Source organism: Coregonus clupeaformis, chromosome 15 (genome assembly GCF_020615455.1).
Source record: "Coregonus clupeaformis isolate EN_2021a chromosome 15, ASM2061545v1, whole genome shotgun sequence".
Lineage (NCBI taxonomy): Eukaryota > Metazoa > Chordata > Actinopteri > Salmoniformes > Salmonidae > Coregonus > Coregonus clupeaformis.
Genome location: NC_059206.1, coordinates 51,852,264 through 51,863,757, shown reverse-complemented (window position 1 = coordinate 51,863,757; position 11,494 = coordinate 51,852,264). Strand labels below are relative to the sequence as shown.

General features: G+C 41.9%; 1 protein-coding gene across 1 annotated transcript in view; it reads right to left on the bottom strand.

Annotated features, from left to right (window-relative positions):
- Positions 1 to 359: 359 nt before the first annotated feature.
- Positions 360 to 11,494, bottom strand: part of LOC121582865 (protein FAM163B) — a 34,459-nt gene continuing 23,324 nt past the window's right edge. Inside the window, exons 2-3 of the mRNA XM_041899013.2 lie at positions 4,381 to 4,496; positions 360 to 2,895 (exon numbers count right to left, since the gene is read on the bottom strand). Coding sequence (XP_041754947.1) covers positions 2,491 to 2,895; positions 4,381 to 4,473 — 498 coding nt within the window. The 5' untranslated portion in view covers positions 4,474 to 4,496 and the 3' untranslated portion in view covers positions 360 to 2,490. The remainder of the gene's footprint in view (positions 2,896 to 4,380; positions 4,497 to 11,494) is intronic.

The window sequence follows — 11,494 nt, the reverse complement described above, 5'->3', positions numbered from 1 at the left end:
TATATATATATATACATTTGCAAACATTTCTAAAAACCCTTTCTCTATCACACTTGTAGCAGCATGAGGCCATGTTTCCCATCACTGGTCTTCAACTATGTTAGGAAGTGCCTTGTTTTATATGCATTTATATATCCATCCAATGTCTGTCATATCTGATGTCACTTACAGTAACTATTTACTCCATATTTCATAACTCAACGGACATTATAATTGATGCTGATGAATATGTGATCTTGTATAACTCAGAGTAAATAAGATTTGGGGATGAGGTCTTTAGGTGGAAGTCCATAGTAAGAAAATGTGCATTTGCTTTCTTTGTAACAACTACAGTAGTAGAGAAGTACATAAATACTAGAGAATTTCACAAACTTTTATTAGTAACCATGTGTTCTTTAGTCATACAGTTGAAACAATGACAGAAACATGTTTTACCTTAGAGAGCTGGAAACAACGAAAGTTTATCATAAAATGCAAATACTGAGATAAAGCAATACTGTAGTTCAGCAAAGAACACCAATACTGTAATAATAATAATAATAATAATGTACTTAACGCTGGAATCCTTAATGGTGAAACAACCACGTCCTTTTGCGATATTACAACAACAAAGAAGTTACTGTAAACAACAAACACTGTTTTTTTCCCCTCGGACATCATTGCACGTGCGATAGAAGTGCACAATATGTAGCGCGAAGCTCCTCAACTCCGCAACAAAAACAATAACAACGGTGGTGGGGTGGCCAGTGGCGCTGTTTCTCCCTACTGCGGATCCAATATTTAATGTCTGTCGCTCATACCATTCCTTATGACACTACATTGCGGCTCAGTTTTTAAAAGGAAGAGAAAATGTTGAAAAATAATATGTATGCATACATTTATGTATGTATGTGTGCCTGTGTGTATGTGTGTTTGTTTGCATGAATGCACATTATGCAAGAATCGATCAACTACATAAAAAGGCCCATACTGTTTGGACAAATTGTTTAATTTGCTGGGATAAACAAACAAAACAACAACCGTGTTCGCTAGTAAACTGGTGGTGGTAAAACAAAGAAGAAAAAAGAGGCAAAGCATCCAATGAATATACAGATGGAGCAAGAGGACAATAACATGAGGGAGCCAATCAGATTCCAGCCCCCACCCCACATTCACTCCGATTTAATCTCTGCACTAAATAATCTAATTGAAAGAGTGGCCTGTGGGCATAAAAACACAACCGCAGTCTCTCCATCCCCATCCTGACTATACTGCACACACAGCACAGCGCCTCCTCTCCTCCAGTCCTGCTTGCAGAGCTCAGAGAGAACGATCATACTCTCCCAGGCCTCTAAATCGAGTGTAGAGTTCATCCTCCTAGTCCAGCAAGGCGAGTGCAGAGGGAGCTAAGCCAAGTCCAATCCAATCGAATGAAGATAAGCCACAAAATGTTGTTTAGATTTATTAGCCCATGGATCTCCGATTTTAGACAACACAAGGAATCTGGTGAAAAGACCACGATTTGAAACTCCAGTGAACAAGATAACCATAAATTACATAGTAAAGCTAAAGTGTATAAAATATATTTTTTGTTCTCGTCTGTATGGTTTCTCAGCACTCATCAGACATAAATAGTATAGATGCTGTTTCACAATATTCAGTAATGATAATAACTGAAGCAAAACTTAAAAAAGGGAAAACTATTTTCAAAACCCTCTTAGCTTGTTTATCCCAACGGGTTACGCCAACCTGGACACATTTTGTTTGGTAAATTGTTACATTAATAAATAACATAACTTAAACGCCCTCCTTTAATGTCCTTTTAATGTTATTGCAACCCAATTAGAGTCTGAAAAAGTAGGATAATGTTTTGTGTACGCTGGCTAGGATTATTTTCATACATCTGTCTCTCTCTCTCTCTCTCAAAAATAAACTGCATGTAGAAAACAGAGCAGAGGACTCCACCACCCACAAGCCCTTTATCTCCTGTTTTTATGGCCTATAACATGTTGTTCCCCCTCTCCTCCGTCACTACTCCATTTCCGAACCATGATGCGATGGATGGATAATCCATAACTTGTGATATGATCTGCTCCGCCCCCTTTCTGGTGATCAGGCTGGGGATTGGTGGAGAGATGCAGTAGTGGGAGGAGCCTCCATTACCCTCCTCCTTATCCTTATCGCCATGGTTTCTTGGTTTCTTTAGCAGCATCTTTGCAAAGTCTGTTATTTGTTATTCAAAGGTACAGTTGATTTGTTGGATTTAAACCAGAGTGTGGTTTAGGTTTAGGGTAATCCAACAGTATGAGTCCAGAAACTCTATGCTATTTCAGGGTCAACATCCAAACTGGCAGATGTATCTTTTCACTAGTTAATGTGTGGTTATATCTGAGTGTAAAACTGAGGTACATGGGAGTATTAGTTGTCGAGTCACAGTCCCACTATCCGTCCCCATTGTATTATCCATCTGTTTCCATGAGTCCTCCATGCCACCGGGTGGCGCTAATGCCACTAGACGTCAGTGCTGATGCTGCAGCTGCGGTTGAACATGTCCTTCATGGTGACCGACCGGGTCAGGTTGAGTTTGTGGTAGCTGGGCATTTCTAAGGGCAGGTCCAGGTCGTGTTGCTGGACACTGCGGTAGCTGATGCGGTCGCCGCCGTTCCGCAGTCCATCCGGGTGCTGCAGGTAGAAGGGCAGCTCATGGTGCGTGCACGACGGGCAGAACGTCTGCGAGCGCGTCAGTTTACGCGCCAATGGCGGCGTGAAGAGGGTGGGGCCGTTGGGGTTGGAGGCGGCGGCCGACGCCGCCACGATGTTATGATTGGAGTGGACAGGCGGGAGGCGGGACGTCACCGCAAAGTCGGGCTCCTCCTCCTCCTCCGACTCTGACTCCTCTTTCTTACAGCAATAATACTGTCAGGGAGACAAGAAACAAGAAGAGGTTTAATAATCACTGCATATCCTTGAGAATAAGAAATGTTCTCCTTCGTACAGCAATAATACTGTCAGAGAGAGGGAAAGAGGAGAGACTGGGGGGACAAGGACATCATTAATAATCACAGCATGTCTGTCACTCAGAATAAAAAATGTTTTAGGTCCATTTGATCTGTGACCGACCTGGGTCAAACAAGAGTGTCAAATACTTTGTTAAGACTTAAAAGTATATTTTGGAAAGTCCATTACCAACATGAAGAGAAACAATCATTGGTATTTAATGTACAGCTGACAACAAAACATTCAGAAGATGACACAAAGAGCAATTATCAGTCCATTAAAATGCACAGCTCCATTACTTGAACGACATGGCAGGCCTGTTCTAAATCTATGCTGTCTTTAATTAAAACTGTCTCATGTGGCACACATTGAAGTTTGGTAACCTGTTACCAAACATTACATCAAGCTATTACACAACATTACACTGAGAGGAAGTCTGGAAAAGAGAGTGAGCATGCATGAGAGAGAGATGGGAGATTAACCAGATATTTATACAATTACTCTAACGTGACTCTGAGAAAAGGAGCTGAATGTCTATCTTTTAGCTGAATCGAATAAGAATGGATGGTTAATTAATTGAATGTCATCTCTTTCTGACCCACTTACAGTCTTATGGTAATACAGTGTAATGGAAGAAAGGTCTCAACTCACCCCACTCTCCCCTACCAGGTTTTACACTATCATTTAAATAAGGTTCCAAACATTCTCCACTACCCAGTTAAACACACTAAGTCTTTCTACCTTATAATGTAAAAAGCGGCCCAACTTACCCCACTCTCCCCTACACACAGCCTTTGTATACTACAGTGTACAACTAGTCTCAAGTTACCCCACTCTCCCCTACCCAGTTCTATCTACACACTGAAGATTTGATGATCGCAAAACATCAGATATTCCAGAACCAAAGAACCCAACTGGACCAAAACATCTAGTCTCGTGAGAGAGTTCTGAATGCTCTGAGAAACACTTATCAGCAAGCTGTGCGAGGGGGAACATATCCAAGTCAGTATGTGCAGCTTGAATACACACAGGGTGTGTGATGTTGTGATGTCTAACTGCTTACGAAGTGTGTGGTGATTGTGACATGGATCTCCCTGTACCACATAACCTGACCTCAATGAAGAGAGGAACAGTCCAGAGGGGCACACCTTGATGAAGACATGTTTGCTGAAGTGCGTCAGTAAGGAAACTAAATAAAGGCTTTTCAATTTAGATTTAATTACATGGTGTGCCATGCCTTTTTGTTTTTTCAAGATACAAGCCACAGATTATTAAGCACCCAGTCAGAGGTCTCAGTCAGAGGTATAGATGGGCTTGATGTTTACTGTGACAGTGACAGTTCAGTGACAGTACAGGGTCTGACCACAATGAAGAGAGGAACAGAGGGTCATAGGACGGGCTTACCTGCAGCCTACAGTAACACAGTACTGCGATGATGCACAGTAAGATAACTGTAGCTAAAATACCGCCTGTGATGACCACTGTCCCGGCTGTCATTCGAAATCCTCTCCATCAACAGCCTACAGAAAATAAAGAATGAAAGAGAGAGAGAGGTGGGGAAAGGGGGGAGAGAAAGAGAGTGAGATAATTGAGTGAGAGAAGAGAGAGAGAGAGAGAGAGAGAGAGAGAGAGAGAGAGAGAGAGAGAGAGAGAATGGAAAGAGAGAAAAGGCAAAGAGATAGATAGTGAGGTAGAGAGCGAGAGAGAAAGAGTGCATTGTGTTCATTAAGCGGATTAACTTTGTGTCATCCCCAGTTAACGCTTATTGAATTATCCTTACTATACATAATATAGACTGTCTCACTGCTTGAAACACAGATAGAGGAGATAAAGAAACAGGAGAATGAGTCGTGGAGGGACAGATAGAGAGAAGGATGAAAGAGATGGGATGAAAGGGAGGGAGGGAGAGGTGGGGAGATGGAAGGGAGATGAAGAGTGAGACGGAAGGCAAAGAGGTATAAGTGGAAAGACAGAGCGTAGAGCGATTGCGAGGAGTGATAGAGAGGAAAGGGAGGAGCGATGGGAAGACAGCGTGATAGAAAGAAAGAAGGTCAAGATAAGCTGTGCAGTGGGGTTGGTTGGTAGGATGGAAAGATGGAAAGAAAAGGAGAGGGAGAGGATGGGTTGAAAGGTTTTGAGGAGAGAGATGCAGAGATGAGAGTAGAGGGATGGGTTCGTAACAGAGAGGACGAGAGATGGGAGCGATGGAGAGATAGAGGTAGAGGTTTCAGGAGAGATGGATGGAGAGACAGATGGAGAGCGAGAGAGAGGTTTGAGGATAGATGGATGGAGAAGCAAAGGGATGTGTTCTAAACAGAGAGGATGAGAGTGAGCTGTGTGGGAGAAAGGTCGCAACCTCTATGACATAATACATTATATCAGTGTGAGGGGGAGTTAGGGATGGATGACCCCTGAACCCTGAACCCTGAACTCTGAACCTTACTTAGAGGTCAACACGAAATGCTGAGTTAGCACTATTTTAATCAAAACTGAGTGCCTCTTTGGCGGTGACCTTTGGCCGGGCCATTCAGAAGATTCTATAATGACAACGGTGGTAGTCCAGATATCACATCATAACAACTGAACTAACAGCTAAAATAAGAACTTAATCAACCAACCTTAGCACCGACTGACACACCAATCTGAGGCTGCACTCACTGACCTTCCATCCAACCTAACCTCTTCTCCAGTCCAGCTACTCATGTAACTCAATTTCTCTGTGTAATAAAAACTGCAAGCGTAACGCCACTAAATCTGAACAGGTGAAAAAATAGTCTTTGTAATCGATAAATCAGGAATATTACCCCCGGTATATGTTTCAGCCATTTTGAAATGTCTTAACGTTTCTACATTTAAAGGCATAGCGACAAAGTCTATCTATAATTTACTAATGTTATTTGGTTAGATGGTGCCAAGAGAAGGGTTATGCAGTGCAGTGTAGGTCGGGCCACATAAGGTCTGTGTCCCAAATGGGACCCTATTCCCTATATGGTGCAGTACTTTTGACCAGAGCCCTATAGGAATAGGGTGCCATTTGAGATGCATCCAAGGCTGTCCAATCCATTCCTTTCCCCCTCCATTGTCATTCATGTGTTCAGGAAATTAGTGTATCTCTCTGTCCTACAAATGACTTTAGAGTTTTGCTCTTATTTGAGCCTATTCAGTGGAGCGGAAAATAAGGAGTCGCATCAATTAAAATCAGTACAGTACAACGAAAGGTATTACAGTACATCTCTACTGTTAGGATTGGGTTTATTTACTATTGAAGTGGACTGGAGGTGACTCTGTAAGGCTAACGAATGGTCTCTTCTGCTTAGGTGTGCACTGCTAAAAATAAGAGTACTTTGCGATTCTATATGACCTTTTTGAGGGTGAACCGAGCCATTGAAACCTTTTTGGTTATAGCACCATTTCTTCTAGCACTTTATGGTACATTAGGTGGGTTCTTAGTGAGGTAGAGCTCAGGGAGGTTTGTACGGTGAGGCTGAAGTGTGTACTTTCTATGCACAATGTCCTTACAGAATGAAGAGACAGAACAGACAAGCCAAGGACAGTCAAGTTGTTGGGTTGTCACTAACCTCGTCCTCAGGCTCGAATTGCTGGTGCATAGAGCCTGGTGACACTGTGCAACAAAGTGGAACTTGAAAGGGGTGTGGTTAAAATCGAGGCAGGAGAGGGAGCGAGCCCGCTACAGCTTTATTAGATGGGACTTGACCATATTATTTTTGGGAAGCTGAAAGGATTCTGAGTTCGGGCATATGCGAAAACTATTTCTAAGATGTGTACTTTCAGATTTTCCGAACTTACTTCCTTGTTTAAATCGTCTTCTTCTTCTATGATATAATGGCGATCCGCAAACGAACGTTAAAGGTACATGCCGCCACCTACTGTGCTGGAGTGTGTGGTCAATCACAGTTTACAACATTTCTAAATCCTCCTACCTAACTCACTACTTATGAGAAAATAAAAAAGAGCCCTACTAACTTCTAATAGACCCTCCCCCATCCCCAAAATCCCTTCCAAACCCCACCAACCCCATCCAACCTCAATGACCATACACTTCAGTGTTCCATAAACTATACACCCGTAATCAATTGTCGTCCTGATCAGAGCTCTATAAATATCCATCAACGATTGTCTATCAGCACCCCATTCATAACCAGAGACAGAGCGCATAAAATTCACCACCTTCTTACACTTTGTTTCAAAATACCATATACAGTATATCGCTCATTAAAACCCTCCTAATAGCCTGTCCATACAGAAACAACTGTATATTATCAGCAACTTTCTTCTTCAAGAAGAACATACAACAAGACTTCGTCACTGACAATTTAAAACCCCAGTCAATCGACCATCTTTCAACATCCACAATAGCTTGTTGAATAGATTTGATCACATGAGAGACATTCCTTCCCCTCTTCCAAATAGCTCCATCATCAGCATATAGGGAACCCCCAATACCCCTACCTACATTTGAAAACACATCGTTAATCATAATGTTGAACAAAATAGGACTGATAGCACTGCCTTGAGGAGTACCATTGTCTACTCCATAGGCATCAGATAAAATGGATCCTATTTTAACTCGAAACGAGCGATTAAATAAGAAGGCCAGAACCCAGTTATATAATCTCCCACCAATACCAAGTATTTCCATCTTAATCAGTAGGCCTTCTCTCCACATAGTGTCATAAGAATTTTCAATGTCAAAAAAGACAGTAGCCATTACTTCTTTCAGAGTTTTTTCAACTTCATTGCTCACCTTTACTAATGCATTCAAATTAGATCTACCTTTACGGAATCCACTTTGACATTGACTCAATAAACCTTTATGTTCCAGGAAATATGACAATCTGTTGAATATCATATTTTCCATTAAATTACACAAGTTAGAGGTCAGTGCTATTTGTCTATAACTATCAGCACATGAAGGGTCCTTACCAGGCTTTACAAAAGGTAATATTACTGCACGTTTCCAATCAGAAGGTACAACCCCCTCACTCCAAATCTTATTAAATAATCCCAGGAGAACATGAATGACCTCATCAGGTAGATGCTTAAACATTACATAGCACAACTGATCATGACCTGGGGTTGTATATCCAAAGCCTATTAAGGCTGAACACATCTCATGCATGGTAAAAACAGCATCCAAAAAAAGATTCAACAGTATCCCTTTTCTTATACACATTAACATGAGCATTTAAAATCTCACACCTGCGTTGCTTATATACTTCATCCAAAGTAACCCCACTATGTACCCTGCAAATGTCTTCCCCAACAAGTCAGCTTTTTCTTTATCAGTTACGGCCATTTTTTGACCCACAACCAAAACTGGAATTCGAGTGGACTTGCTTCTTCCAGTCATCTTCTTCAACATGACCATACATCCCCCAGCTCAGTACCCCTGCCTATTGTAGAGCAGAACTGTCTCCATGCATTTCTCTTGACAGACTTAATGACCCTACGTACTAAAGCTCTCTTCCTTTGGAAATCAACTAGATTTTTAGGAGTCATATTCCTACGCAACACTCTGTAAGCCCTATTTCTTTCTCGAATAGCCGCAGTACACTCTTCAGTCCACCAAGGAACCAACTTCACTCATTGGTACATATACATTCGCAGCACTCAAAATCAGAGAGGTCACAGAGGCAGCACATACATCAACCGGCCTCTCTAAAGACAACTGTCCAACAGACTTTAAGCAATGATCATCAAACTTTTCCCAGTCTGCTTTATGAAAGCACCATCTTCTGAATGGTACCATATCTGGAATAGTAACATCAAAGTTCATGGTACACAAAATCAGGAAATCATCACTTCCATCAGTAGAATCATTTATTACATTCCATTCACACAGAGATGCAATAGAGTTAGAAGCCATTGTGAGGTCCAGACAGGATGTAACCCCTCTAACAACATCAACTCTTGTACCACACTTATCGTTAAGACATACCAATGCTCGTTTCCATCATATCTTCCACAATAGTACCATTAGCATCTGTATGTGTGCTTCCCCATAAACTATTATGTACATAAACTCTCTAGAGCCCAATTCTCCTGATATTTCATCAAACATCGCTACACATAGTTGACAACAAGGGTTGTAATTTTCTTTAACTTAATATTGCACTGTAGATTTCCACCATCACACATTCATATTCAGATGGGACAGTTATATTACGATATACAAGACCTTCTCTTATGAACATAGCACAACCACCACTCTGTCCAATTGATCTATCAGATCTCATTGAACAATAACCAGGAATAATACAATCAAGATGTGGTCTAAGCCATGTTTCTTGAACACATATCACATCAGGTTTGATCTCTAAATCAATTACATATTTCTTAAACTCCTGACTGTTAGCAATAAGGCTTCTGGTATTCCACTGAAGGATAACAAAAACCATAACTCTAATTATCATCATACTGAGACATTACATCGTTAGTATTATTAGGAGTCAACATATCAACAATCATGGCGACAGTAACATCTGTTACTCCTAAAAACGCTGTTGCTGCTTCCACAATGATCTTCAACTTGGCCGTTCTTCTTTCCACAAACGCAGTCAGGTTGATAACCTTTCCAATGAAGGCTATGAAGTCAATCTGATTAACTATTAAGATGTCCTTGGTCACGATACATTTGTGAGGGCAAGATTTCTGAGCAGGTCTCGTATCCGTGTCTGGACCAACATAAGCAACATTTCCTACAGTAGGTCCACTTATTCCAGGAGTAACCCATTATCTCCATCCTTCTGCCTAATAGTTCCACCAATCTACCTTGCAGCCTTTGCATAGGAGACATTATGAGGGATTTTATATCTTTGGGCCTCTCTAGCCTCTTTCTGCACCTGGCATCCACCAAATGCTGCACTATGTTCCCCCCAAGAATTACAACAGTTAACCTTGACATTGTTCCCACATTCACCATAATCATGTTCCCCTCCACACTTCGCACATCTTTTCTTTCCTTTGCACAGAGCCGCTACATGTCCCATTCTTTGGCATTTAAAACACCTTAATGGACGTGGGACAAACTGTCTAACAGTGAAAGCCAGGAAGCTTTTATATCATCTATGGACATAGATAGTGGAACCCCAGAAATGACCCCCCTCAGCTTAGCCGAGGCTCCTGGGACATGACTGGTAATTTCCTTCCCATTGAGAGTTTTCATTTTCAGAATCTTTCCTTGCTGAACATGGTGAGCACATATTATTAACAGTCTACCATAACCAATGAACCAGGCTAATGTGACTTCACCTATCTCTTTCTTAACGGCATTGGTTAATCGAATAGAGTGTAGATGAGACCCCGTGGTGGCATCAAACACGATTAAAACTTTCCACTCTGACACATCATTACTTTTGTTTTTCACATTCTCAACACTAGAAGGGCCACTGCTGTCAGCAGCGCTTAGAGCAGGCCCATTATTTTTCCTTTTCCTTTTCACCAGAGACGATCCAGGTCCATGACTTTCATTATCCCCACCCACACCATCAGAACTATCATCCATGTCGACCACAGTCCAGCGCGGCTGTTGCTAAAACCGCCTACCACGATATAGAGCAATGGATTCTATTTCGCTTCCTAGTATGAAGTCGAACCCTCGAATACGTCTTCCCCCAACTTCACTTCCTCATGGGGGAAGGTTCTAAGGGTTATGCTAGATGGTGATGGATTGAGAGATCAGCCAATTAAAACCCAGCGGTTGTTTCGTACGCTCCTGCTATAGACTAATTGCCTGATGACTCAAACTGAATTACTCCATTGCTCTATCGTTCGCTACATAATTCAGTCTGAGACTGCAATCATTTAAGTCGTTTGTGGTGACGTCAAAATGAGGGGTGTTGTACAAAGCAAAGTCGTCAGCAATTGGATCCTCTCTAACCAATCAGAGTATCAAAGCCAATGATAAAAAATGTAAATGTCACTTTACCTACGTGTGTTCTGGCTCTGGACCAACCCATTGGTTTCTGGGACCAATCAAACGGTCTAGAACTGATTTCCATTCTAGAAATCATACAGGAGGTTCTCAGATCCAGACATTGTGGAGAAGAAACTAACGTCCGTGGCGTAGCGTTTGCCCGGAGCAAGGAGTTTGGGTTGCCAGGCAAATAGACTAACCTGACATAGCAGCCGTAGAAAGATGCCTGAGGAGAGTTCCCACTTCCGTTTTTTCAGGGGAAACGGAAGTTAGGTCGAAAATACTGTATCCCTGAAAGCCGGATGTTAGCGTTTTCTGGCGACTCCGCATAGGCTAGCCATAGACTTCCAGTCAAGTCCAGTTCTGAGGCGCTGTGAAACCAGATGGTTCATCAGAGAGAGAGAGAGCCGGCTGGTGGATGAGATTAGGTTGTCACCGTTAACAATAAAGAACATTATGGGAGTGAGGACACTTCTAGTTCATTATATTGTTTCTATGAGCTAGCTTGTTGAATGAGTCCCTGTAGTAGTGTCCCTATTTCCCTGTGCGTGTATTTCACCTCCCCTGTGTATTCTCTCTCTC